At 41.0% G+C, this 26,371-nt stretch overlaps 1 protein-coding gene and 1 pseudogene across 1 annotated transcript in view; both read right to left on the bottom strand.

Annotated features, from left to right (window-relative positions):
• LOC126175166 (abasic site processing protein HMCES-like) overlaps positions 1-11,919 on the bottom strand; it is an 84,976-nt gene extending 73,057 nt beyond the window's left edge. Inside the window, exons 1-3 of the mRNA XM_049921755.1 lie at positions 11,765-11,919; positions 11,370-11,604; positions 239-433 (exon numbers count right to left, since the gene is read on the bottom strand). Of these exons, the coding sequence (XP_049777712.1) occupies positions 239-433; positions 11,370-11,604; positions 11,765-11,784 (450 nt within the window). The 5' untranslated portion in view covers positions 11,785-11,919. The remainder of the gene's footprint in view (positions 1-238; positions 434-11,369; positions 11,605-11,764) is intronic.
• Positions 11,920-22,917: 10,998 nt separating this feature from the next.
• LOC126177739 (5S ribosomal RNA) lies at positions 22,918-23,035 on the bottom strand (annotated as a pseudogene).
• Positions 23,036-26,371: the final 3,336 nt, after the last annotated feature.

Here is a 26,371-nt window from a genome sequence, read left to right as displayed (position 1 = left end):
GATGAAATTCCTGCTTTTCAAATTATTATACTAAAACTCTAATTTCCACTTCATTTAAGGCATTATATGTAAATTAAAAAAAAAAAAAAACCTGGGAAAATCTCTATTCAGTCCGTTTTTGAATGCAGCTCTTGGTGCTTCAAAATTACACTTACATGAAATCATTTTCACAAACTTTAAAATATTCTGATTCACACATCAACCATTCATTAGCAACTACTATAAGTGAAATACAAACCCCAAGTGACTGTGGCATGTAGATAAAATATGGCTGTTTACCACGGCCTCCCTCCTCTTTCTTCCATTCATAAAAACCATCACAAAGAACTACACAACGATTACTCTGTTTGAAGACTGGGAGGTACAATTTTGATAGGAAGAGATTATCATCACGGATGTTATGAGTTGTCAGACCATGTGTTCTGTAGTCACCCTGAAAAGAACAGACAGACCAAAGTGAATTAATTCATTAGGGGGGAAAAAAAATCATTTGTCTCTGTAGGAATGGACTACACATTTCTATGGACAGCTGGAGAGGCAATACTGGAACTACTTAACAATTTTATTAACTTTAAGTTCCGTAAAATCATTCCTGCATAAATGGTGATAGCAGAACTCACAAACTACCCCACTACCAGAAACTTCCTGCCAGATTAAAACTGAGTTATCAGACTGGGACTAAAGCATTTGCCTTTCTCAGGCAAATGCTATTTTGACTGAGCTATCCAACCATGACTCATGAACCACCCTTACAGCCTCAAACTGTTACTACCACATTCTCGAAACTATTCTATAGGCAATACAACTAGATATCAGTTAAATAATACATGAAGGTTCTGGATGATGCTGCTGCTGCTGATGATGATGACTGGTTTGTGGGGCGCTCAATGGCGCAGTCATCAGCGTCCGTACGAAGTTGGAATTTTTACACAGTCCAATCTAGCCACTGTCACAAATTATGATGATGACAACACAAACACCCAATCCCCAGGCATAAAAAATCCCAAATCTGGCCGGGAATCGAAGCCGGGAAGGTTCTGGAGTGGGTAGTGGTTGGAATGCTTTATTTACAAGAAAAATGACAAGTTGCATCATGGTTTGGAGTTCACATTAAACTGTGGATCCCCCATATAACTAGCTACATGGGTCAGTTCAAAAGTCAGAGGAAGGTAAGGGATACCATATGCATTAGAAGCATGCTACAATTTCTATTCGACAAGGTTACTGTTTACTTTACACCCATCCAGCTACAAGCTAAATCCAACAGCCAGAAATGAGCCTCCCTGTCAAAAACTTTTTTTAAGTACATGAGAGTATGCTAAATCTGTCACAAGAGTTAGAGTTTTTAATTACAAGTGCTTTACTTCAAACATGAAGTACTGGATTTCATTATTTCTGTCTGAACCTTACAGTCATGAAAAGACATGAAGACTGTACTTTGCATTTAAACTGTTTGTAAATACATCTTGTGTTTCATGTAACCCCAATAGTTTGAAAAATTGTAATGGCAGCTAAAACTTATTTTATGAAACTACTGTAACATGCTGTGATATGTGTAGTACTGTTGTGAATCACAGGAAAAACAACATTAGCATTTGACAGAGAACTGGAAATAGAGAGCCAATGCAGTAAATCTATACCTAATACAATTGCTATGTTCAAGGGTTAACTGGGCAACATGATTTCTCCTTTCCTCCTTTCATTTTTCAGACAATATTGATCTACATGTTTCAGATATTATTAATAATGAAAAGCAATATGTATCTCAGAGCTTTAAGTGGTTCACTGAACAACATGAGTAAATGCCAAACGAACACATGGAACAAAAAATTACTTGCCCCTATGAGAAATCTTGCTAACAGAGAGTAAACAATCTCTCGCCTTCATAATGGCATCACTTCAGAGATAACAATAGTGTATAAATTCTCCGGATATACTGCATCTCAATGAAGCCACTCACTGACTATCAAATTGTGGGAATGGCAATTGCTACATTTCATTGCCAGGCATTCTTACAATGCGTGAAGTCCACAGGGAAGACTTCCACACAATCGCAGTCTCCTTAATGACACACAGTTTGTTGTGTATAATGTTATACCACTCCGTCTCCCAAAGCTGAAAAACCTTGCGGCCTAAGACAGAACGCAGGTCAGTTTCAGAGATGCCCATCTCCAGGAGCGGTTTCCACGTATCCTGTTTGGCCAGCCTGTCAGCAAGTTCGTTGGCTGGGATTCCGATGTGTCCTGGGGTCCACACAAACACAACAAACTGGGTTGGTTGGTTTAAAAGGAGGGGTGGGGGGTGGGGGGGGGGGAGGAGGGACCAAACAGCTAGGTCATCGGTCCCATGTTCCGAATAAAACAATGCCACGAGGCTGAGAATAAAACAAGCAAGACTGACGACAAAATGGAGAGAAAAGAAAAATCACAAGAACGATGGAAGGGCAACAAACACTTTAGTGGAAAAAAGGTGAGAAGAAAACCACAGAAATGCAAGAAACAGGTAGAAGAGATTAAAACGACAAAACAGATTACCATGCCTGGTTGACCACGAGAATAAAAAGGAGAAGCCAGCCATTCTGCAACACATTAAAACCTCTACCCTAAAAGCACTAGGGTGGAGGACACAGAGGGACAAAGGACATGCGCTAAAATTTAGATCAAATGATAAAACCCACCCTCACAAATAAAATGTAAAACTACATCAGCCGATGAGGTGTTGTCAGATAAAATTAGTGGCAACGAGTCCGGTAACCGAAGATTTCATTGCAGGGCAGTGCACCAGAATATGGGCCACTGTCAACCGGGCACTGCATCGACACTGAGACAGGTCTTTACAGTGCAGGAGGTAGCCGTGGGTTGCCCAAGTGTGGGCAATGCGGAGCTGGCAGAGAACCACAGAATCCCAGTGAGAGGTCCACATGGAGGACTGCCACACATCCAGTCTCCTTAATGGCATGCAGTTTGTTGTGCATACTGAGACTATGCCATTCCATCTCCCAAAGCCGAAAAACCTGGCGATGTAAAAACGAACACAGGCCAGTTATTGGGATGCCGATCTCCACAAGCGGTTTCTGTGTACCCTCTTTGGCCAGCCTGTCAGCAAGTTCGTTGCTTGGGATTCCGACGTGACCTGGGGTCCACACAAACACCACTGAATGACCCGACCATTCCAGGACATAGAAGGACTCCTGGATGGTCGCTACCAAAGGATGACGAGGGTAGCACTGGTCGATAGCTTGTAGGCTGCTCCAGCTTGTAGGCTGCTCAAGGAGTTAGTACACCGAAGAAACGACTCTCCAGGGCATGAACGGATGTTCTCAGGAGCACGAGATATAGCCACCAGCTCTGCAGTGAAAACACTACCACCATCAGTCATGGAATGCTGTTCAATATGTCCTCCATGGACATACACGAAGCCGACGCTACCTTCAGCCATTGAGCCGTCGGTGTAAATCACTTCATGGCCTCGGTACATGTCAAGAATCGAGATGAAGTGACAGCAGAGAGCCACAAGGTGAACTGAGTCCTTTGGGCCATGTGAAAGGTCCAGGCGAAGCCGTGGCCTAGGTGTACACCATGGAGGTGTACATGATTGGACCTTGAGTATAGGTGGTAACGGCAAGGACTCCAGTTCAGATATACGGGATCGGATGCGAACTGCAACTGGAAAGCCCTGACCTGGGCCGCCGATGCAGGTGATGAACCGCCTTGGGTGGGAAACGGAGACTGTAATTTGGATGAACAGGAGAACTACAAACGTGTGCAACATAACTTGCGAGCAGTTGTGCACCACTGAGTGTGCCGCCGAACCATAAACCAGACTCCCATACGCCGAACCATAAACCAGACTCCCATAGTCAAAGCAGGATTGAACAAGGGCTCTGTATTGCTGCAGCAGCATGGAGTGATCAGCACCTCAATTGGTGTTGCTCAGGCAGTGGAGGGCATTGAAGTGCTGCCAGCACTTCCGCTTAAGCTGACGAAGGTGAGGAAGCCAAGTCAACTGGGTGTCGAAAACCAGTCCTAAAAATCGATATGTCTCCACCACCATGAGGGGATCGTCAGTAAGGTAAAGTTCTGGTTCCGGATGAACGATATGACGCCAACAGAAGTGCGTAACACACCACTTTGTGGCCGAAAACTGAAAGCCATGTTCTAGGGCCCATGACTGTGCCTTGTGGCTGGCTCCCTGTAGGTGCCGCTCAGCAACACCAGTAGTGGTGGAGCAGTACGAAATGCAGAAGTCGTCTGCATACAAAGAGGGTGAAACGAACGATCCTACAGCTGCTGCTAGACCTTTAATGGCCACTAAAAATAGAGATACACTCAATACAGAGCCTAGCGGGAGACCATTCTCCTGGATATGGGTGGGAATTATGGGAGGCACCAACTTGGACATGGAAAGTACGAAGCGAAAGTAAATTCTGGATAAAAATTGGGAGCTGGCCTCAGATACCCCACTTGTATTATGTGGCAAGGATACAATGTTGCCAGGTGGTGTCATACAAATTTTTGTGAATCAAAAAAGACGGCAACAAGGCTTTGGCACCTGGATAACACTGTTCCGATGGCAGACTCAAGGGCTGCAAGATTATCAGTGGTAGAGCGAGCCAAGCGGAAGCCCCCCCTGGCACAGAGCCAGTAGGCCACGTCACTCCACGACCCAACCCAACCGCCGACACACCATACATTCCAGCAGCTTACAAAGAATGTTGGTGAGGCTGATGGGCTGACAGCTATCCACATCAAGCGGGTTTTTGCCGAGTTTGAGCACTGGTATGATGGTGCTCTCCCACCAGTGCGAAGGAAGGACGCCATGGCACCAGATCTGGTTGAAGATCATGAGGAGATGTCGCTTGTAGTCAGATGAGAGATGTTTTATCATCTGACTGTGGATCCAATTGGGCTCAGGAGCTGTGATGATGATGATGATGATGTTTGGTTTGTGGGGCGCTCAACTGCGTGGTTATCAGCGCCCGTACAATTACCCAATCTTTGCTCAGTCCAATTTCGCCACTTTCCTGGATGATGATGAAATGATGAGGACAACACAAACACCCAGTCATCTCGAGGCAGGTGAAAATCCCTGACCCCGCCGGGAATCAAACCCGGGACCCCGTGCTCGGGAAGCGAGAACGCTACCACGAGACCACGAGCGGCGGACACCCAGGAGCTGTGTCAGGGCAATGTGCAATGGCACTCAGGAGCTCCCACTCTGTAAATGTGGTGTTATAGGGTTCACTGTGGCATGTAGTGAACAAGAGGACTTTAGCTTCCAACTACCATTTGAGAGGGCAAAAGACTGGGGAGTAATTCTCTGATGCAGAGGCATGAGCATAGTGCTCAGCAAAGTGCTCGGCAATCGCGTTTGTGTCGGTAGATAACACACCATTTATGTTAACACCGGGGACACCTGTTGGGGTCTGGTACCCAAAACCTCATTTGATTTTTGCCAAGAACTGGGAAGGTGACGTACGGCATCCAATGGTCGAGACATACCTCTCCCGACACTCCTGTTTCTGCCTTTTGATAATATGGCGAACGCAGGCAAGGAGCCGTTTAAAGGCTATGAGGTGCCCCAGGGAAGGGTGCCACTTATGCCGCTGCAGAGCTCGCTGACACTCCTTAATTGCCTCAGTGTCTTCCGGCGACCACCAAGGGACTGTCTTTCACTGGGGGCACACTAAAGAACGAGGGGCTGCGTTATCTGCTGCAGAAATGATTGTTTTAGTTACCTGCTCAACCAAGCTCATCTGGGCAACCATCCATGGTCCTGACGCCGGGGCAGTGACAGGAAGATGGGGCAAGTGATCACTACCACACAGGTCGTCATGTGCTTTCCAGTGGATAGATGGGAGAAGGCCAGGACTGCAAACCGAGAGACCAATGGCCGAATATATGCCATGTGCCACACTGAAATGTGTGGCGGTCCCATTATTTAAGAGGCAGAGGTTGAACTGAGACCGTAAAGTTACGACATCTCTGCCTCGGCCAGTAAGAACTGTGCCACCCCAAAAGGGGCTATTAGCGTTAAAATCTCCCAAAAGTAGGAAAGGTTTAGGGAGTTAATCAATCAGTGCAGCAAATGCATTCAGGGGTACTGCACCATCTGGAGGACGATATATGTTGCAGATAGTTATTTCCTGCATCATCCTTGCCCTGACAGTCACAGCTTTAAGAGGGATTTGAAGGGGCACAGGTTCACTGCATACCGAGTTCAGGGCATAGACGCAAGCTCCACCTGACACGCTATTATAGTTGTTACGGTTCCTGTAATATCCCTTATAGCCATGGAGGGCAGGGTCCGCATTGCCGGGAACCAGTTTCCTGGAGGGTAATGCAGAAAGCAGGTGTAAAGCTTAACAGTTGCTGTAGCTCAGCCAGGTGGTGGAAAAAACCACTGCAATTCCACCGGAGGATGACGTATCGTGAGGCTGGGAAGGCACGAAGCGCGCAAGGAGGCAGGTTATGCCTCAGTGTCACCTGCTGCTTCCAACTGAGTATCTGTAGCCATTTCTATGGTGGATGAGGCATCAGTGAGATCCAGGTCCGCAGGGGACACTGAGATCTCCACTGCATCCTCAGATGCAGAACTGCAGAACTGATAGGGAGTGGTGGTGTTGGAGCCACCAGAGGGTCCTGTTTCTTAGCAGTCTTCTTCTTAGTTTGCTTGCTGGGAAGATTTCTCCAAGAAGGAAGACCGTGAAGCTCTTTGTTGTGCAGCTTTTGGCTCCTTGAGCCACTGGTGAGTGTCCGCCCTGGCTTTAGTGGAGACCTTGGAAGAGAGGGGCCCAAGGGGCTCCGCACAAGAGGAGCAGGAGGACTGAGGGGGGGGGGGGGGGCCTTGCTCCCGGAGTAGGTGCTTTGGGAGCAACAGAGGAAGATTTGCCTCCTACCACCAAGGGAGCGGATGTATTCTGGTGGCCCGGAGGGCCCACTGTTCGTGGCACAGAGTGAGGGATCACTGGCACTTGGGACGGTGATGGTGATGTAGCTGCAGCATATGTCAATGTCAACCACATGGGGGTAATATTTCAAATTTAGGTTTGGCGTCTGTAGAAGTCAACTGGTCTAATGTCTTGTACTCCATAATTTTCTGGTCCTTCCTTTAAGGCAGTCTGGCGAGCAGGGGGAGTGGTGCTCTCCACAGTTGGTACAAATGGAAGGTGGTGCACATGGAATATCTGGGTGCAGTGGACGTCTACAGTCTCGACATGTGGCACAGGAAGTGCAGCGGGAAGACTTGCCCAAACTTCCAGCGCTTAAAGCACCGCATAGGGGGAGGGATGTATGGTTTAATGTCACAGCGCTAAACCATCACCTTGAGCTTTTCAGGCAATGAATCACCCTCAAAGGCCAAGATGAAGGTACCGGTAGCAACCCTGTTGTCTTTGGGTCCCCTGTAAACGCGCTGGATGAAATGAGCACCCCATCATTTTAAGTTGGCGTGGAGGTCGTCGCCAGACTGCAAGAGGAGGTCACAATGGAAAATAATCCCCTGGACCATGTTGAGGCTTTTATGGGGAGTGACAAACAGGAATACCATCCAACTTGTCACAGGTGAGTAACGCTCGGGATTGGGCTGGGGATGCTGTCTGAATCAAAGCTGCGCCGTTTCGCATCTTGGACAGCACCGTCACTTCTCCTCAAGGTGCTCAACGAAAAATTGAGGCTTCGTCAATAGAAAAGAGTCCCCAGCGGTTCAGCTAAAGACTAAAAACCGAGGCGAATATGGCTCTCTCCTTTCTGTAGCTCTACGTTCCTCCTATTGTATAGCAAGGGAGGGAAACTATTTAGGGTCATACCTTTCAGCCTTGTATTCTATCTTGCCCTTCTTAGAGACTGCTCGTGCCGTACGGTCACCACCAAGAGATGGCTTAAGTCCACTTCATTGTGGGTTATCCGCCCTGATGCCAACCACTCTGATCAGGGGCTTTCCCCACAGGTGCCACCCAGCCACAGCAAAAGCCAACTGGCATGATGGCCATTGTCAGGAGTCCTGATGCTCCAGGAAGGCAGGCATCTACTTCTTGGCATACGTGGGGAGTTTACAGCTCAGGCATCAGCAGTGCGATACCTGTGTTGTCAGGGGGCTACCACCAAATGGGTACATGATGGCCCCACCACAGTGGACTGGCTACCGTGCTGGATATTGGGTGCAGAGAAATCCAATATTGTCATGGGGGCAAAAGAGGACAGGAGAAAACTCTTGTACCAAGCGCTGCGGGTTTCGAATCTGTGCCAGACGGTGTGGAACTCTATGACTACTAGAGGTCTCTATAGCAGTTGCACCATAAGCTGTGGCTGCGCGCACTCCTGGACCCGAGTCTAATGTGAGGGCGCCACTGTCGAACACGTGGTCCCAGTGGCCAATAGCAACATATCCTGTCGTGTATTTAGGCTGCTGCCTCTCACTCAGCAAGGCAGTCTGGTATTCGCATTGAGTCTGTTGAGATCTCGCTGACAGACATCGTGTTTACTCTGCGTGTGCTTACTTCCCATTTACGAGTGCACGTTTTTTTGATTTTGTGAGGTTATCTCTTGTGACCCTATTGCTTAATACTTTGTTCTTGATCTTGATGCCTTGATCAGTTGTCTATCATCATTCTTGTCCTTCCATTCCTGTTTGTCCGTCTTGTTTGTTCGCGGGCTGCTCCCGTTCGGTACCGCTGTGTTTTCATTAGCGGCAACCCCGTGACCGTTCCTGTTGCAGTTACATCACAATGGAAGATGACGTATCCCGGAAAGTGTCCTCACCCAAATACTTGATTTGCAGGTGGAGATGCGAAGCCATGGCAAGAGATTCAGGAGATTGAATCTAAGAGCACTTGTGCACCACGTAAGGCATCCTTCCCTGTATGGCTTGCACTTCTGTAGAATTTTGAAAGTGGCAGGCCAAACCATAGAATGGGACCTGAACTCATAGGGCTGAAAAGTGTGAGACTCCTTTTAGTCACCTCTTACGACAGGCTGGAATACCTCGGGCCTATTCTAACCCCCAGACCCGCAGGGGGGAACAAATTGGGAATTACTATAATTTTTAGCAATGTTTGAAGGCCATGCGAAGTGCTGAATATTCCAGCACACTTATCTCATAGGAATGTGATTACAATGCCAGCCACTAAGACGACTGGATACATTTGACTCCTGAAGAACAAGAGATTGGCTGACGGTGGTCCGTAGGGAGGGGGAAAAAAAAGAAAAAAAGAGTTTTAGAGTAAGCACAGAAGTGTCAAAATGTTTATGAAACTTTAAAGAAAAAGTATGTAAATACATAAGCAAATAAATGTAGTGACAGAAAAAACCTGTTGATACAAATGAAATATAATCACAGTCGAGTTTCAATTTGAAGTTATAATCAATTATATACATAAAATTTGTTTCTACATGAGCAAACGACTCCGAGATTCCATCGTGACAAGTGAGCTACAAAATAGCTTCCAAATCTGCAGGCAGTGCCAGGCTGTATTGAAAGTGAACATTAAAAAACATATAGTAGAGGCAGTGTAGATTTTTGTGCAGTGTAAGTGTTTAAGATCGAGCAAGTCACACATCTTTGTCATACAGTGAAACACTGCATTGCTGATATGGCTGCAGATGAATAGCATCAGTTGACACAAGGGGCATCCAAGTTCAGTATATCCCATTATACTCGATTCCACTCATGCATTTGATTCCATACTGGTGAGTTTCATGCATGGAGTAGACATCGACTCAACTACAGGTGGGGATATATTTGGTGGTGTGGAGATAGTAACTGGTTTCTTTGGGATGGAAGGGAAATGGCTGGTAAGCACAACAGACGGTACACTATCAGTTTGAGGAAAGCAAAGTGGTATTACTACCTTGACAAGGGAGAAACTGGAACCTGCCTTGGCCTCACTGACAGCTGCATTCATTGGCTGATACATCAAAAGGTATTATGAGCTAAGTCGATTACAGGAAGTGACATCACAGAGGTTGTTGTCGGTGCTATGAACTATATTTGGCCACTCACATTGAGACAACATACATTTAAGTAACCCTTGGCTGAAGTTAAAGCTGAATGTTCTGATATTCCCTACTATTCTGAAGTAAGGCAATTGAATCATTAAAAAGTCTTCAAAAGGTTTTGAAATTTGCAAGAAGAGACTGAAATATTCCTATAGGTAAGTCGAAAGAGGGACACATGATCCTTGTTGGATTGTTGACCTCTCTTATCATCGACATCACAAATTATTTTCATTTGGCCTCTCAATGCACAGGGAAAATCATTTGGTAACATGTATAGTGGACATAACTGGTGCTTTCCAGCAAAAATTGAACTTATGGAAAAATCAGTTTGCATAATTCATATCAATTCAGGTAGGCTAGAAAAAATTTTTACCTTCATAGTCTCAGATGTTATTGAATTTAGCGTATATTAAAATGAAGGACTAAGTAAGGAACACACATTTTTTGTTTTCTCTAAAAAATTTCTGCTTTGAGATACAGCCCTCCAAAGACGGCACTATGCATACCATTTTGAAGATGAGAATTTTGAAAATTTTTTAAATGTTGTATCTCTGGAACAGTTCTACTTTTTTTAAATTTGAAAGATAGCCTAATTGCTTTATGATTACAAAGAAATCCTCCATTTGGACTTATCTGTCAAAGTTCTTTCACTATAGTGTTCTGAGCTTTTTATTTTATGGAAATTTTTTTTCAAAAATGCCAATCCATAATGTTTTTCTGTTGACTAGTACCATATAGTTCTAAATTCCCTGAAAAGGAGAGCAAATCAAACATCATTGTATGATGATCCCTGGAGAAATACATAAACAGATAAAATTGTGTCAACCGATCCTATTGATACCAACCACAGACTAACCTGCGATATAGTGATTATGTGGCCTGTGACCAATGATAGGCCTACTTCAATGTCAGCTGCTGGTTTGTAAACAAAAGGTGTTTAAAATTTGCAAGAATGATATGCTGACAAGACAATTCTTGTTAAAATATTATATTTGTGTGTGTATCACTGTGTAGTTATCCTAATAACAACTACTACTTATTCATACATTTCCATTCAGAAATGTTCCAATGACAAATCTGATTTGCTAATATATTTACAGAATTTTCATTATAAAATTAGCTCTTTAGTTAAAATGACTTTTTGGGCCTTTAAGACCTGTCTGGACTTTTTTTACACTGACATAAGGTAAGAAGGAAATTGTTAAACAGTTCTATCTGGTCCTTACAATGGTCGCTATAGTAGCAAACATAATACATTCATTATTGTGTCCTACGAACACCAATAATTTCTTCCATTTTGCAATGTTTAGTTTAGTGACAATACCGCGACCGACAATAAATGCTAAGTTACACATAACTTTCGACCTAATTTACCTTGTGCCATGGTGGTATCATTCCCCAGATCATTGGGACAATTATTCTATCGGATGTTTTGCCCAGCTGATGTCCTGATATAATAGCAGGTAAAACTTCCGTTGGTGCAATGTTTGTTGATGGTCTATAGACATGGTACTTGTCATCCATGTGTTTCCACTCTGGAAGACAATAAGTGTTCGAGTCCTTCCTGCGGTAAGTAGTTGCCTTGCATATACATTCTGGGTCAAGTGTACTGAAATCAAATGTTTTTCAGGAATGAGATTCAATTACATCAATAGTTACGTTTCACAGCAATTCATTGCAGTAAGTAATGAAAAACAGGACACAGTTCACTGCACAAACACTCACAACGCAGATATTTAAGTAAATTATTAATTAAAAACATCATATACCAAGCCGTTCTTCCACACATTTCTGACGAATATGAACAGTGTACAAATTTTCACATAACACAATATTTTCGCTGTCAACAACTCAACTTTCAACTGCGAAAATTACCGCTTTCTTCATATTATCTTTGCCTCGTACAGTGAAGCGCTGCCAACGCCATGAACTAGAATTGACCTTTAAAGAACTTAATTTTTCGTTTCTCGGTAAGCTGTAAAACAAATATTACAGTAAGGTTCTAGATAGTGCACATATGTTAGCTGACTGGTTGTTATATGATTCACACAGTACGTTCACTACAAACTTTTAACGAGCAAGCGGTCGCCTGGACGACAGTTACCCAGATTTAATTAAATATAAAATATTATCATCTTGTCATTTTGAACAATAATAAACGTAACTCACGTTGTAAAAATGCATATCGTCTGGAACACAGAATGGGAATAATATAACATGGAAATAAATGTGTCTTCAATATAAAAAGTACGTATGGCTAAATCTTTGCCATTTACAGGCACTATTAACTTCTCTTCAAAAAGTTGTCTATTGTGGATGAAAAGTTTTCAGAATGAAGAATTTTAATTTGTATTGTTTAGTTTACCAAAACAACTCCAGAAACCTTTACTCTCCTGTCTATTTCTTATATTGTGCGTCTGTGTGTAGTCCGCAGCTGCCCTAATAAACTCACAAAGGCTCAATTCACGTGATGTAGTACCTCAAGCCGCAAGGAAACGTAGCACTGGGAGACGGACTCAATGTGTGATCAGTTTTTCAGCGAGTTTTCGGTGTGAGCATAATTTTAAGTGCTGTTGCTAAGATAAAGTCCAGAATGACTTGCGAAAACAGTGAGTCGCTGACGGGAAGAAATGCTGAATAGCGAGATCAACTGAATACGACCGTTTGCTGTAAAAGAAAATGAGATAAGTTCAGCAGACTTGTTACAACTTTATTTTTTGTTTATTTATTAATACGTATCGACTTGCATAGATTGTATTGTGATGAATCACAGGGATGCGAAATGAGTCAGTTTAACATCATTTTAGTGTTACAATAAATAAATGTAAAATAACAAAATTGTAAATTATTGCTAATAACTTAACATACAGAAAAGAAGAATATTTGTACACTGGCCATCGTAAACCAGGAAGACGAATAATGGCTACCAAATTGGAAATTGAAAGTCTCAAAACATAAAAACAAATGCAATACACATTTACAAAAACAACAATTGATTAATCTTCATGTACCAGTACTCATTAACAGAGAAAAATGCCTAATACATAAAGGATTTTCTTAATTTAGATTTAAATGTAATCAGGACATCAATGCAGACTTTAATATCCAATGAAAGAGAATTGTAAACTTATGTGGCAGAATAATGAACACTCTTTTGTCCAAGACTTAGATATGTTAGATTCCCATTTAAATCAATTTTAAACCTTGTGTTGTGGTCATGGTATGCACTATTAGATGCAAAAAGAGAATTGTTATTACAGAAAAAAACATCAAAGAAAATAATTACTGAGATCTGGTCATTAATATTTGGAGCTTAAGGAACAGGTTTCTTCAAGAATATTGCGGATCAACGCCACTCATGAACCTAACTGCTGTCTTTTGTGCAATGAAGATGTTTTTGGCTAAATATTGATTATCTCAAAATAATTATACCATATGAAAGATACAGGGAAAATAGCCAAAATAAGCAGCTTTTATACCCTTCATATAATTACACATAGGGCATAAGTTGACACACACAGTCTTTTTTGAAGGTCTAGGAATGTCTCTGTCAATTTAACTTGCCATCAGTTAGAATGCCCAGGAACTAGGCATATTCACAATATGTTATATTTTTGGTCATTGCAGTTCAAGTAATTACTTCATTTTCTTGTCAAGATGCATTAAATTGTATTATTCAATTTTTTCAGTATTTAGGGGCAATCCATTATACTAGAACCAGTGCAAGATATCTATCAGTAAAGCATTACATTTATATTCTAGTTTACTGGTTGTTAGATTTTCAAGCAAAATAGTAGTGTCATCAGTGTCAAGAGTAAATTTGCTCTCAGTGTTCAAACAAAGTAGGAGATCACTGATGAATAAAAGAAACAGTGAAGGCCCACAATTGATCCTTGTGGCACTAAACAAGATGGGCATCAGTATAATTAAGTATCATCTTCTGCTTTCAATTGTGCAGTTTGATTCAATCCTGATTTGTCAATGAAGTATTGCATATAAGACTTTTATAGTTTTCTGTAACTCTAGTGTGGAAGTTTGTCATAGTGAACAAATTATAGGAATTCATTAAATGTTCAAGGTCAGTCTTACAGTTGCTTTCATTGAAGAATTTAAGGTTAAAGTCCCCTATAACTATTAAATTTCTGGTTTTGGAAAAGTTTAGCCAAAAGAGATTCTGACATCTTCATAAAAATACAAAACTTCCCTGCCAGATCTGCAAATTGTAAACATTGTAACTGACATGTCGTTTGCAGTAATTTCAAAATGTTGAGCTGCATAATATTGGTTCAAATCTAAAGGTTTATAAATAAATGTGTTATCAATATAAATTACTAAACCACCTTTCTCTCTACTTGTTCTACAACAGTGAGTCGCTAAATCATACTGATCAAGCTGCAGCTTCTCAATTACAACTGTCATATGGTTCTCAGTAAGACATAAAAAATGTGAATGATTAATAAGATCCACATCATTAATAAGACCCTGCATTAACAGAAAGAAAAATCTATTTTACTATTTTATGTCTGAGACCTCTGATATTTTGGTGAAATGTAATTAGATTGTTTGAGCTACCTTCATTATCATGATGTTGGTCCTTTTGCATATTCGCACAATATTTCTCTGTTTCACTTAGAGGTAGGTTGTTTATATTGTGGCCTACGTCACAAATTGAGATTTGTCCACTAGATGATGTCACTGAGGTCGTGAACATGCTAGCCAAAATCACTGCTTGTCTTTAGATCTCATCTTACTCTCTTTCAAAGCAATGGTGCAGCTTTTTCACTTGTGCATGCAGCAGCAGAAATACTTTCAAGTTCTTGAGGTTCTTTGGATGAAATGTCGTATAGCACTGATGTTTCTGCAGATAGTATTGAAGTTATGTCAATAACGCCTACAGATTTTTAAGAAGGCTTTGCCATGCATCCAGGAAGTAAGCAATTATCTCTAGACTTACTACTGTTAGCCTGGGGCACAGATATACATGTATTTCTTCCATTCATATTTGTTACCTTGGTATGGAATGGCTTCTGCAGTTGAAAAAGAGACTTTTCTGATAAAGCTAGTTGTAGGTGTTTCTTATTTGATTCTGTTTCCATATGTTTGCTATTATTGTTTAAATGTCTTAGCAAAGTCCAAACTTCCTTATTTTGTTGAGGTGTTGCTAATGATTAGTATAGTCACTTCTTTCCAAGGATACATTGACATCAGTTATATTGACATTAGCAAACATTGATGATATTTTCATTAAATATCTATTAAACTTACAGACTGTTTGGTTCACTTCTGTATGACATAACAGTAAGGAATGATACATTCCAATATGTTTGTGTGATCCAGTTTTGAGATCACTTTTTCTAAATCATCGAAAAAGTTGTTTTAGTTATGTCTGTCATTCATTTCTGCAAATATTGTAGCTACATCATCAGATTTGAAATCACTAGCAAGTTTGGATACTCCCTCAGTCACTTTGTTGAGGCATGTATTTGGTTTAATAACAGATGTTACACAATACGAGAGTTTTACGAAGTCATTTAGCAAGGATGCCTATTTTCGACAGTGACTGTCAGGTGGCAATTAATTTTTTTCATTAACTGACTCCTAAGTGTTTTTTTGTTGTTGTATGTCCAGAATTCTGTCTTTATTTGTTACTTGGGTGGAGTTTTCTGTTTCATCAATTTTATCCACTAAGGCACTAACACAGTTGTTGGTAATCATACAATTTAGTTCCCGAGAAATGAGATTTTTGGTCGTCTTCTAGGCTAGTGCCATACGTTCCTCTCATCCTGGATTTTACGTTTATATTACTGATGTATCTACAGTTTTTATATGCCTTTAAAAGGCATTCACACCATAAAAAGGCATTGCTGTTAATACCAATAAAACCTGTCAATTGGAAATTAAAAAATCCATATCACACAGTAAAGCTGCAGGCAAATGCTAATTAAATGAAGCAATTTTAAACAATGGTATTAAGGTATTTATTTATGAGAATAGTAATAAAGCTAAAACTTCAGGTAATTATGTGTTATTAAATTACATAATTAATTATATTATTTAGTACACTATTATAATGTTTTTTGTTATTCTTTGTTTATATTTAAGTGTGTGATACTCTGGAATTTAGCTGTAATTTAAGGTTATAAGTTAATGTAATTTAATATATGACAATAATGACTTTAATTTAAGGCAATATTTTCAGCATTTTATGTCTTATTGCTAACTTATTTATAATTTCTTCAGAACCAATTGTTCCACCAGATTACAATGAACAATCATTAGAGCAAGACCACTATGTTTTTCACCTAAATTTTTTTTCTAAATTTAAGTTTTTAGCCTATTTTGAGTGGAAAAACACCTTTCAGGAATTGCACTGGACACTGGGAGTGTGGCTAAAATGATAAGAAGCTTGTTTAACAAAGGAAAAAAAGCTGTTCGCTACATTTATCAATAGTTTGTAGTGGCAGGTTTCTGCTCTCAGGTTTCTAGTGATAGTGCCATATCTTATATTCACTCTGAAACATTTTGCCTACATTTCTACCCAGAAATATTTACGCTATCTTTATAAAACTTTCATTTGTCATAGAGTCATTACCGGTTAAAAATTTTTAAACATAGCTTTTGGAAATGTCAGCACTCATAAAACACTGTTAGAATATAATAAAAATAGTCTAACTCACACAAAATATTTTTTAAAAAAGGTGACTAGTTTCGATCATTGCTTGATCATATTCAGATCGTTGCTCGCTGCTGACTGCCGGAGACAGTGGCAAGGATCGTGAACTGCTCTAGCATGATGCAAAGAGCAACTGTGCTAGATGCTCTTCATGCCATCCTAGTGGAGTTCGTGCTCTTTGCTCCATCTCCAGTAGTCAGCAAGGAGTAACAGTCTGAAGAAGAACAAACATTTACCTAAACTGGTCACCTTTTTCAAAATAAATTTATTTACACAGTTTAGCCTGTATTTATTATGTATTTGAGATAAGTGGTTTTCTCAGGCAGAATCATCTGAATTCCTTTGATAATGTCTTTGTGTAGTTTAAGACAAGCATCGATTTGTTTAGTTACATTTCCAGTAAAGCAATACAACACGTTTCAATAGTAATACGCGGATTTCAGCAGGTGGCGCAGTGGTTAGCACACTGGACTCACGTTCAGACAGATGACAGTTCAATCCAGCCATCCGAATTTAGGTTTTCCTTGATTTCGCTAAACCGCTCCAGGCAGATTCTTGGATGGTTCCTTTGAAAGGGCATGACCAATTTCCTTCCCTATCCTTGACACAATCTGAGCTTGTGTTCCAGCTGTATGACCTCGAAGTCGATGGGACATTAAGCTCAATCTTCCTTTCTTTTTCCTGATATATTACTGGGCTGGATTTGGCTTCCAGTCACTCTTGGAACAACTATCCCCTTGAATTCATCTGCTGTGTCTGTTCGAAAAGGACTCATTCTGACTATTTTGTAATACTGCAGGTATTGCACATTGCCTGTCAGCACTGATTGGTTTAGGTTCACAGTATACTAAAAAAACTTTTCTTAATATAAATAGCGACATGAGAAACTTGCTGTTTTTCATCCTTCCTGGCAATATATTGGGCTGGCCTACGTGTTACAGGTATTACGTAAAGCATTTATGGCTATATTTCGACAATCACGTGCTTTTCGGTCCATTGCATCTCATTAAGGAAGATTAGCATTGACTCAGATAATTTAATGTTATACGCAGCTTCCTTCAAAAGACTGTCCAGGAAACAGAGAATGTCGAGAAACGTTTACTGTACTTTTTATCGTTCTGATACAGTTCCATGTCATAGGTATCTCACATGAATGTGTTAGTACTAAATTAAGAAGGTGTGCCTCACTGTTTATGAACCGTTATCCTGGGTACTGTTCTGCAGTTAGTGTAAGAACACAAAGGCTGTAATCTGCATTTCAACTTGCCATGCTATCCAGTGCACTTCTATGCGCCTCTTGGTGCACACAGAGAACGTTGGTTAAGCCACTAGTTAAGGTGCAGCAGCGCCATTATGACTGCGACATTGCATGAGCTCTCTAAGCTCTGTAGCCTTTCTCGTATAATTTTACATGAACTGCTTGGTAAAAAAAATGATTTTCGCTGTACTTATAGCGCTAGATGTCATCTTCATGGTGAAGTGCCTATCATTTCATTAATGTTCATGTTTATCGTGATATTACACATTTACATAAGACACTGTGGCAAATTTGAAGCGATTGCAACGAAAAACAGAGGTCCCTATGATTTGCATTTGGTGAATATTACATAATACATTGCTGAATATGAAATTTAGTTAATATACTGAATTGTTCTTGAGACTTGGAAGGACATCTCTCTCCATCTTCTTGAGGAAATAGATTTTATATGGCGCACTAAATTCCGATAGCTTGTGCCAAGGTTAAAGGCAGAATAAAATCTTCATAACATCCCTCGTATCACATAAACGATCTGAGATATCGAAACGAAATTTTACTAAGTGATATCGCACAAAGAGAAGAATATTTTTCCATATGCTTAACATGTGGAGCTTTCTTATGAATTGTGACATAGAGTAACTACAGACGTTTTCAATCGAATAACATGGTTATTTAAGAGTCATTAATAACTGGTGAAATGAGCATTGGTGTAGCTTCACAAAACATAAGTGAAGAAATTACACGTTTATTTTTATACTGAGGGTGTGGTTTTTCATAAGTTGTTGCCCTGATTTGTCCTCAGTTCCTCATTAAATAAACCACTGATTCAGGAGGTTTGAAGTGTAGAAAGAAAATACTTTAGTAAGCTTCAGTACCAGCTGTTCATTATGATAAACACATTGGGTTATGAGATACCACTGAATCTGCAACAAAAGGGAACTAGATAAATGTGTGTGTTACTCAAAACTCGTCACTGATGATACTTTTCTCAGCAAAAACAGTTTAACTAGTCAGCTGAAAATAAAGTGCCAATTCTGTTTCAGTTTCATGGGAATCCTGTAACCCAGAGTATTTTTAATAATGAACAGCTGAGAATGAAACCTAACAAAGGATTTTCTTTCTACAATTCAATTATTTTTGAGATATGAAAAAATACAGCAAATGGCGGACCATCTTTCCGTTCCTATCGCTGTACAGAGTGAAGAAGTGAATTTTTTAAACTACAAATGTATTTCAGTTCATCAGCGGTATTGACTTTCATGAACAGTTGGCAAGGTTCTGTAAGTTGTTAGTGTGTTCATAGATTTAGTGTCACGAAAGAGTTTCGTTGTGCCATTTCTACTCTATAGCATAAATGTAGCATTATTCTACTAGAACTAACAATTGTGATGACTGTTTATCTGGGGATAACAATGTGAGGAAAACATGATAGTTACTTTGTGGACAACTTGAGACTATCCGTTAAGATGCAAATCGATTATAGATATGTATAATCCTCCTTAACACATCAAAAGATAATCAAGGTAAATAAGTCCCCCACTTCACGCTGAAGAAGATAGGAACGAAAAGATAGTACACTATTTGCTGTGAATTATTTTCAGATTTCCCAGCTCCTTGAAGTACAGAGAGAAAATTCTTTGACAAACTTTCACTTCAGTCCTTAATATTAAAAAATATGATGGGTTATGGAATCTGCCAGAACTGCAACAGCATTTGAATAGTCACCATCAGTTACGAGTAGCATATACATTTTTCTTGTTGCCAGATTTAATTATGGCTCTTTTGGCAAATACATAGGAATAAGCACAAACTCACACCGTCCCATCACACTATGGCATCTATGCAGTAGTTACTGCGATAGAATCCTGAAACAGGGTGTCTTATTAACCAAGCAGCTGACGACCAGTCAGACGAATAGCTTATAGAAAAGCTCGGACTCTCAATTTGTAATACCATAAGAGAAGAAATTTCATACTGATTTTCATACTAGAGAATTCTCTTTTCATTAGCTTCAGATCACTCTTAAAAAATTACAGTATGGCACTGAAAAATAAAATAAAGTAAAGGCTGCAGGCTCTGCTATATCGCCGTAGATAAGAAAGTTATGTGTGTTAGCCCTATGGCAAAAGACTCTCCTTACTGCATCCTATTATTTGCCAAAATCTCGTTTTGATATCTTAAAGGATTTATGAGACATGCAGGATGCTATGAAGTTTCATTGTGACTTTATCACTGGCTCGCATGATCAGAAATGAGTGAGATACATAAAACTGAATTTCTAGTGAATGGAGATAGGCAGAGACTTCCTCGCAAACCCAAAGAAAAATTCAGTATGTTAATTGAATTTCTTAAGCAGTAATTTCTTAAGCAGTGATTTTCCTGCCCAGTCTGGACAAATGCAGAGGGTGGGTATGTTGTTCATTGGGAGGTCGAACATAAGGGAATTAGCGTGCAGGGCAGGAAAGAATGCCAGTGTGCACTCGATATATTTGTCGGGGGATCTCGTCCGTGGTGTGGAAAAGGCTCTGACGGCAGCTATTGAGTGCACTAGGTGCATCTGACTGCAAATAGTGACATAGCCCCATAATACTGCTCAGAACTCGTTTATAGAATTCGGAAGGTTTTGTGACCAGTGATACCACTGCCAATCTATACTTGGTCATTCTTCAGTAGCCATTACACAGGTAACTACTAATTGTTTGAACTTGCACTATGGCCTACATTCAGATTTCATATTCATTGAAATAAATATGGCAGGCGAAAATGAATGTCGTAAGGCACTGTGGACGAAACCTTGTTATTCCTATGCATCATTTCTATCACAGCAAATGATCAGAACGTAACACTAGCAACAGATGTTGTCGGGACTGAGGCAGATCCTCCCTCGTGTTCCAGCCAGCATTCCATAGCTTCAAAAGCTCACACCCTTTCCTCCTCTGCATACTGCACATCTCATGTCTCAAGAAAAGTTGGACTGTCTATAACTTAACTTGCCAGTAGCTTCGCCACAGATATTTTTCAGCCAGTGGTGCAGCGTCTCTGGCACAGGAAACAAACGACACCTACCGCTGGTTTCTGAGGCGATCCTAACTCCTTTTGGCGGATGACTGATTTGGTGAAGGCAACTAGCAACACCCACAGGGTGCAAACTAAACAGTTTAAGTCTAGCATCATACCCAGGGTTAGTCACTGTCCTCTGGTTTGGAGCGGGTGGAAGGGCTAGACTAGGGGCTCAGACGACTGTGAGGCGTCAATGGATGAGAATTTTTCGACTTTCGCTATTGGGTGGAGAATTACAGGGTTCTCGATAATAGGTCAGGCATGCACCACATGCAGGAAGGGGATATTGGTAGGTGTGACTTGCACATGGGGGTTCTTATGTTAGAGAAATCCCTTCTTGTAATCAGAGATGAACTGACTGCCAAAATCGAATTTACATCAGGCACAATGTTCTCAGAAAATGCTAGTCCTCGCACATTGTAAATAGAAAAGAGTAATGCGACACTAGTAAACTGCAGGAGTATCCAAGGTAAGGTCTCAAAATTAGCATCTCCTATTGAAGGTTGTAACGCTCAGACAGTCTTAGGAACAGAGAGCTGGCTGAAACCGTGAAAGTGAATAGCAAAGAAATCCTAAGTTCAGATTGGAATATTTATCGCAAGGATCGGTTAGTCGCCAATATTGCAGTAAACAACTCAATAATATCTAGCAAAGTTATCATGGATCCCGAATGTGAATTAATCTTCTGAAGTTAAGCATCAAAAGTCGATCAAAAATCGTAATCGGATGCTTTTTTAGACTACCTAGATCAGAAGCTGTAGTGGTAGAGCGCCTCACAGAGTATGGTAATAATTTTCCTGCTCATGCTGTTGTGATTGGAGGGGGGGGGGGTTTACTTCAACTTGCCAGGTATAGTACGAGAGACAGGGATTCGTGTTACATTTTTCTGAATAACTTGTCCGAAAATTACTTTGAGTAGGTAGTTAGAGATCCAACTGGTTAAGACAACGTCTTAGACCTGAACTTACCGAATCCGTTAATACAGAGAAGGGTATCAGTGACAAAAAGGTCGTGATAGCATCTACAACAAAAGTCTTACAAAGAGTATTAAGAAAAGTAATAATATATTTTTGTACTTTCTAAAGTGACAGGCTACAAAATGTGGAGTATCTAAGTAGTCAATATCAAATATTCAGTGAAGAGGACGAAGATGTGGAGCACAAATGGAAAAAAATTGAAAAGCATCATTCAATAAATCTTCCACAAATATGTTCCAGGCAAGGTCTTAAAGGATGTGAATGTCCCACACTGGTTTCATAGCCGTGTTAGAAAAATGCTCCAGAAACAAAGAGAGTTTCATCTAAGATTCAAGAGAAGTGAAAACCTAGCTGACACACAAAAGCTGAACTACGCGAAAGTGAGTGCAAGGAGAGCAATGAGAGAATCATCCAGTGACTTTGAAAGTAAAATTTTGTCATTTCATCTGAGTAAAAACCCTAAGAGGTTTTGGTCTCACATAAAATCAGTAAGCGGTTCGAAATCATCTATTCATGCACTCACAGACAGTACTGGCACCAAAATGGAAGGTAAGAGAGAAGGCTGAAATACTGAATTCAGTCTTCTGAAGTTGTTTCAATGAGGAAGATCGTAACACTGTTTCTCCTGTCAATCATCGTATGAACCTCAAAATGGCAGATATTGAGATAACTGATCACGGAGTAGAGAAGCAACTACATTCACTTAGTAGTGGAAAGGGTTCATGACGAAATGAGTCACCTATAAACTCCACCCGAACAGGCCATGAAGGCCCAACGGTACTGACTGGCCGATTTGTCATCCTCAGCCCACATGTGTCACCGGATGATGATATAGAGGGGCATGTGGTCAGCACATTGGTCTCCCAGCCGTATGTCAGTTTCTGAGACTGAAGCCGCTACTTCTCAATCAAGTAGCCCCTCAGTTTGCCTCACAAGGGCTGAGTGCACCCTACTTGCTAACAGCACTTGGCAGACCGGGTGGTCACCCATCCAAGTGCTAGCCCAGCCTGACAGCACTTAACTTCAGTAATCTGATGGGAACCGGTGTTACCACTGCGGCAAGGCCGTTGGCCAGTCACCTATAAGATTCTACAAAAATTATGAGGAAGAAATTGATCCCCTTCTAGCAGCAATTCGCTGTAGATTGGTGAAAGGATACCTAGTGTCTGGAGAAAAAAGCGGAGGCATTACCATTTCCAAGAAAGGCCGCAGGACAGATGCACACAGTTATAGACCTACATCGTTTACATCAGTCTGTCATTACATCCCATTCGTCATTACGAGCTGAAACATTACTTCATAGGTACATGCATGTGGTATGATGTGCATGTCCCCTTTCAGCAAGCAATTATTCACTAAGGGGTCCCGGGTTCGATTCCCAGAGCGGTCTGGGACTTTCAACTATCTCGAGATGACTGGGTGTTTGTGTTGTCCTCATCATTTCATCATCATTCATGCAAGTGACAAAATTGGACTGAGGAAAGGTGGATGACCAAGAACGAAGTGCTCGTATTAAAAGGGTGTAAGACAGGGATGTAGCCTTTCGCCTCTACTGTTCAATCTGTACATCAAGGAAGCAATGATGGAAATAAAAGAAAGCTTCAGGAGTGGAATTAAAATTCGAGGTGAAAGGATATCAATGACACGATTCATTGATAACATTGCCATCTTAAGTCAAAGTGAAGAAGAATTACATGATCTGCTGAATGGAATGAACAACATTACGAACACATAATATGGACTGAGATTAAATGGAACAAAGACAAAAGTAATGAGAAGTTGCAGAAATGAGAACAGCTAGAAATTTGATATCAGGATTGATGCTCACAAAGTAGATGAAGTTAAGGAATTATGCTACTTAAGCAGCAAAAAAACCAGTGACAGATGGAGGAAAGAATAAATCAAAAGCAGATTAGCACTGACGAAAAAGGCATTCCCTGGCCAAGAGAAGTCTACTAGTATCAAACATAGGCCTTAATTTAAGGAAGAAATTTCTGAGAATGTACATCTGGAGTACAGCATTTTATGGTAGTGAAACATGGACTGTGGAAAAACCGGAACAGAAGAGAATCGAAGCATTTGAGATGTGGTGCTACAGACAAACATTGAAAATTAGGTGGACTGATAAGGTAAGGAATGAGGAGGTTCTGCACAGAATTGGAGAAGAAAGGTATGTGGAAAACCTAACAAAGAGAAGGAACTGGATGATAGGACATATGTTAAGACATCAGGGAAACACTTCCATGATGTGGCTACCTTCGATCTGGTGCATTTTGTTAGTGTGGGTTGCCTACATCAGGGGCAGATATGAACTCAAGGGCAAACCTATGGTTCTCCTTTGATTGACAGGTCCTTAGCCTATTATTCTGTTAAGTGATTTTCCATGTCACTTCACTTAACCTACTGTCCCCAACCCACCTCCTCCCACTCCCCTCCCCCCTCAGGAAGGGGATGCTGGTACATCCTGTTACTGCAGGTTGCCTACATCAGGGGCAGGTATGCACTCAAGGGCAAAACTATTGTTCTCCTTTGATTGACAGGTACTTAACCTATTGTTATCCTTTGATTGACAGATCCGTAGCCTATGCAAATACCACTTACATACCATGTTCCTTAGCCGAATCACTTTCAAAATGCGGTACTTTTTTTCATGGGGTTGCATTGTGGGTTACGTGTTGGTCTGATAATACACATTCCTACGATCACCATCATGGTATTTGTACAGAAAAAAAACCACCTCATTCAGAGGTAATGTCATACCTCAATTTGTGAAGTGGGTACAGCTTTTTAACATGGTCACTTGTGTGCACCTGTAGAACCACGACCGCTTGTGACGGTAACATACAGTAGATGTTGCGATCCAGTTTTTTTAACATCTGGCAGATTACATCTCTCTTTCTATGACACATTGGTAGCACTCACAAGAAAAACCTAAAAGACGTGTCCACCCATCGTTGATTTTCGGTCAGTATTATTTTGCATCATATGGAATCATTTATTGGTCAAGTATTATACTTAGTAGTAGTGGGGGGTGTGTGATATGTTTGAATTTGAGCATCAGGCTTATAATGTATGTGTTTGTGTTCTGACATGTGTAAAGGAAATAACTATGTCCAGTCACAAGGAAGGTACAGATATTTCCATTTCCAGAGCCACAGATTTCAGCAGGGTATATTTCTGATACTTCGTTCATTGTCAAATGCCGTTCAGTTGAGACTGCGATTGTAACATTTAGTTGTAAGTACAGGGATAAAACATATATGTGACCGATTTCTTAGGATGATTGATTCTACCTGTGTGTGCTCGGCCTGCAGCAGCGGTGACCTGTACGGAAATGATTCACATTTCCCATTAATGGCAGCAGCCGTCTGAATGCAGAGGCCTGTTGGAGTGTAGAAATGTATGTGAGTTAACTTTGTCACCCTCTAGACGATTGAATAGCGAACTAATACTTCGTATGTGTTGGGCAGGCGGCTTTCGTGATCAAGGGAAATTTGAGAAGATTGTGTATGGAGGTGCGTTTGCGCTGGACTGTTGTTCCATCTCATGTAATTTTTCGGCCGACTGCTTCTGCACATTTCGCGCCTTTATTTAGTCAACAGAAGATCGATTGTGGGGTGTGCATCTAGCATGTGGAAGACATGTTTGCCGGGTCTGTGGGCATGAGAAATACCTCAGTTGAACTTGTAAATTATAGGGATGATTTCGAATCTGTCACATCACCGAGATCGGTGTTCACGGGTGGAAATATCATTTTTCATCTGTTTGTTTCTAGTTACTCAGCGGTCTAGAGCATGCTCCACCTAGCTAAAGTTTCAGGTTTGTATAGAAATAATTCCCAGTCTATATCTTCGGAATTATGTTGCGTAAGTGATCGGCAGGATGCTGTCTAGTGCTTGATATCGAGAAGTACCGCGAAAATGGTATAATATTATGGCGAACCATGCGAAAATGCGTGTGTTCTTGTAATCCCAGAGTCTGGAGATGTATGTAGAAAAGAGAACAAGCAAGGAAGCAGGTTCAGAGCACAAACATTAACGTGTTTGTGCCGAGGGGAAACGATCCCGAATTTGTAGAACAGTTCTGAGAGCAACTTCTGTTCACTGAGGGTGCTCTGATCGCGCATTGGAGGTGGATGACCTGTGATCGTCATCTGCAGGAAATATCTAGACCTGAGAGGAGTATATATACAGTACTGCCATCTTCGTGGTATATGTACCAATGATGTAGAAGGGATAATTCTGTTTGGCGCAGGATACAAATTGTATGTTTACTACATCGACACAGTACATGGTGCTATATTGCTGGATTGGAGATCGGTTTCACACACTAATATTCAAGCTCCTGACCTCAGTGGGAGACCAGTGTAATTCAGTAGGGTCTTTCTGTATTTGACGTTATGTAGGGC

Source organism: Schistocerca cancellata, chromosome 3 (assembly GCF_023864275.1).
Source record: "Schistocerca cancellata isolate TAMUIC-IGC-003103 chromosome 3, iqSchCanc2.1, whole genome shotgun sequence".
In the NCBI taxonomy this organism is placed as follows: Eukaryota; Metazoa; Arthropoda; class Insecta; order Orthoptera; family Acrididae; genus Schistocerca; species Schistocerca cancellata.
This window is presented reverse-complemented; position numbering and strand designations above follow the sequence as displayed.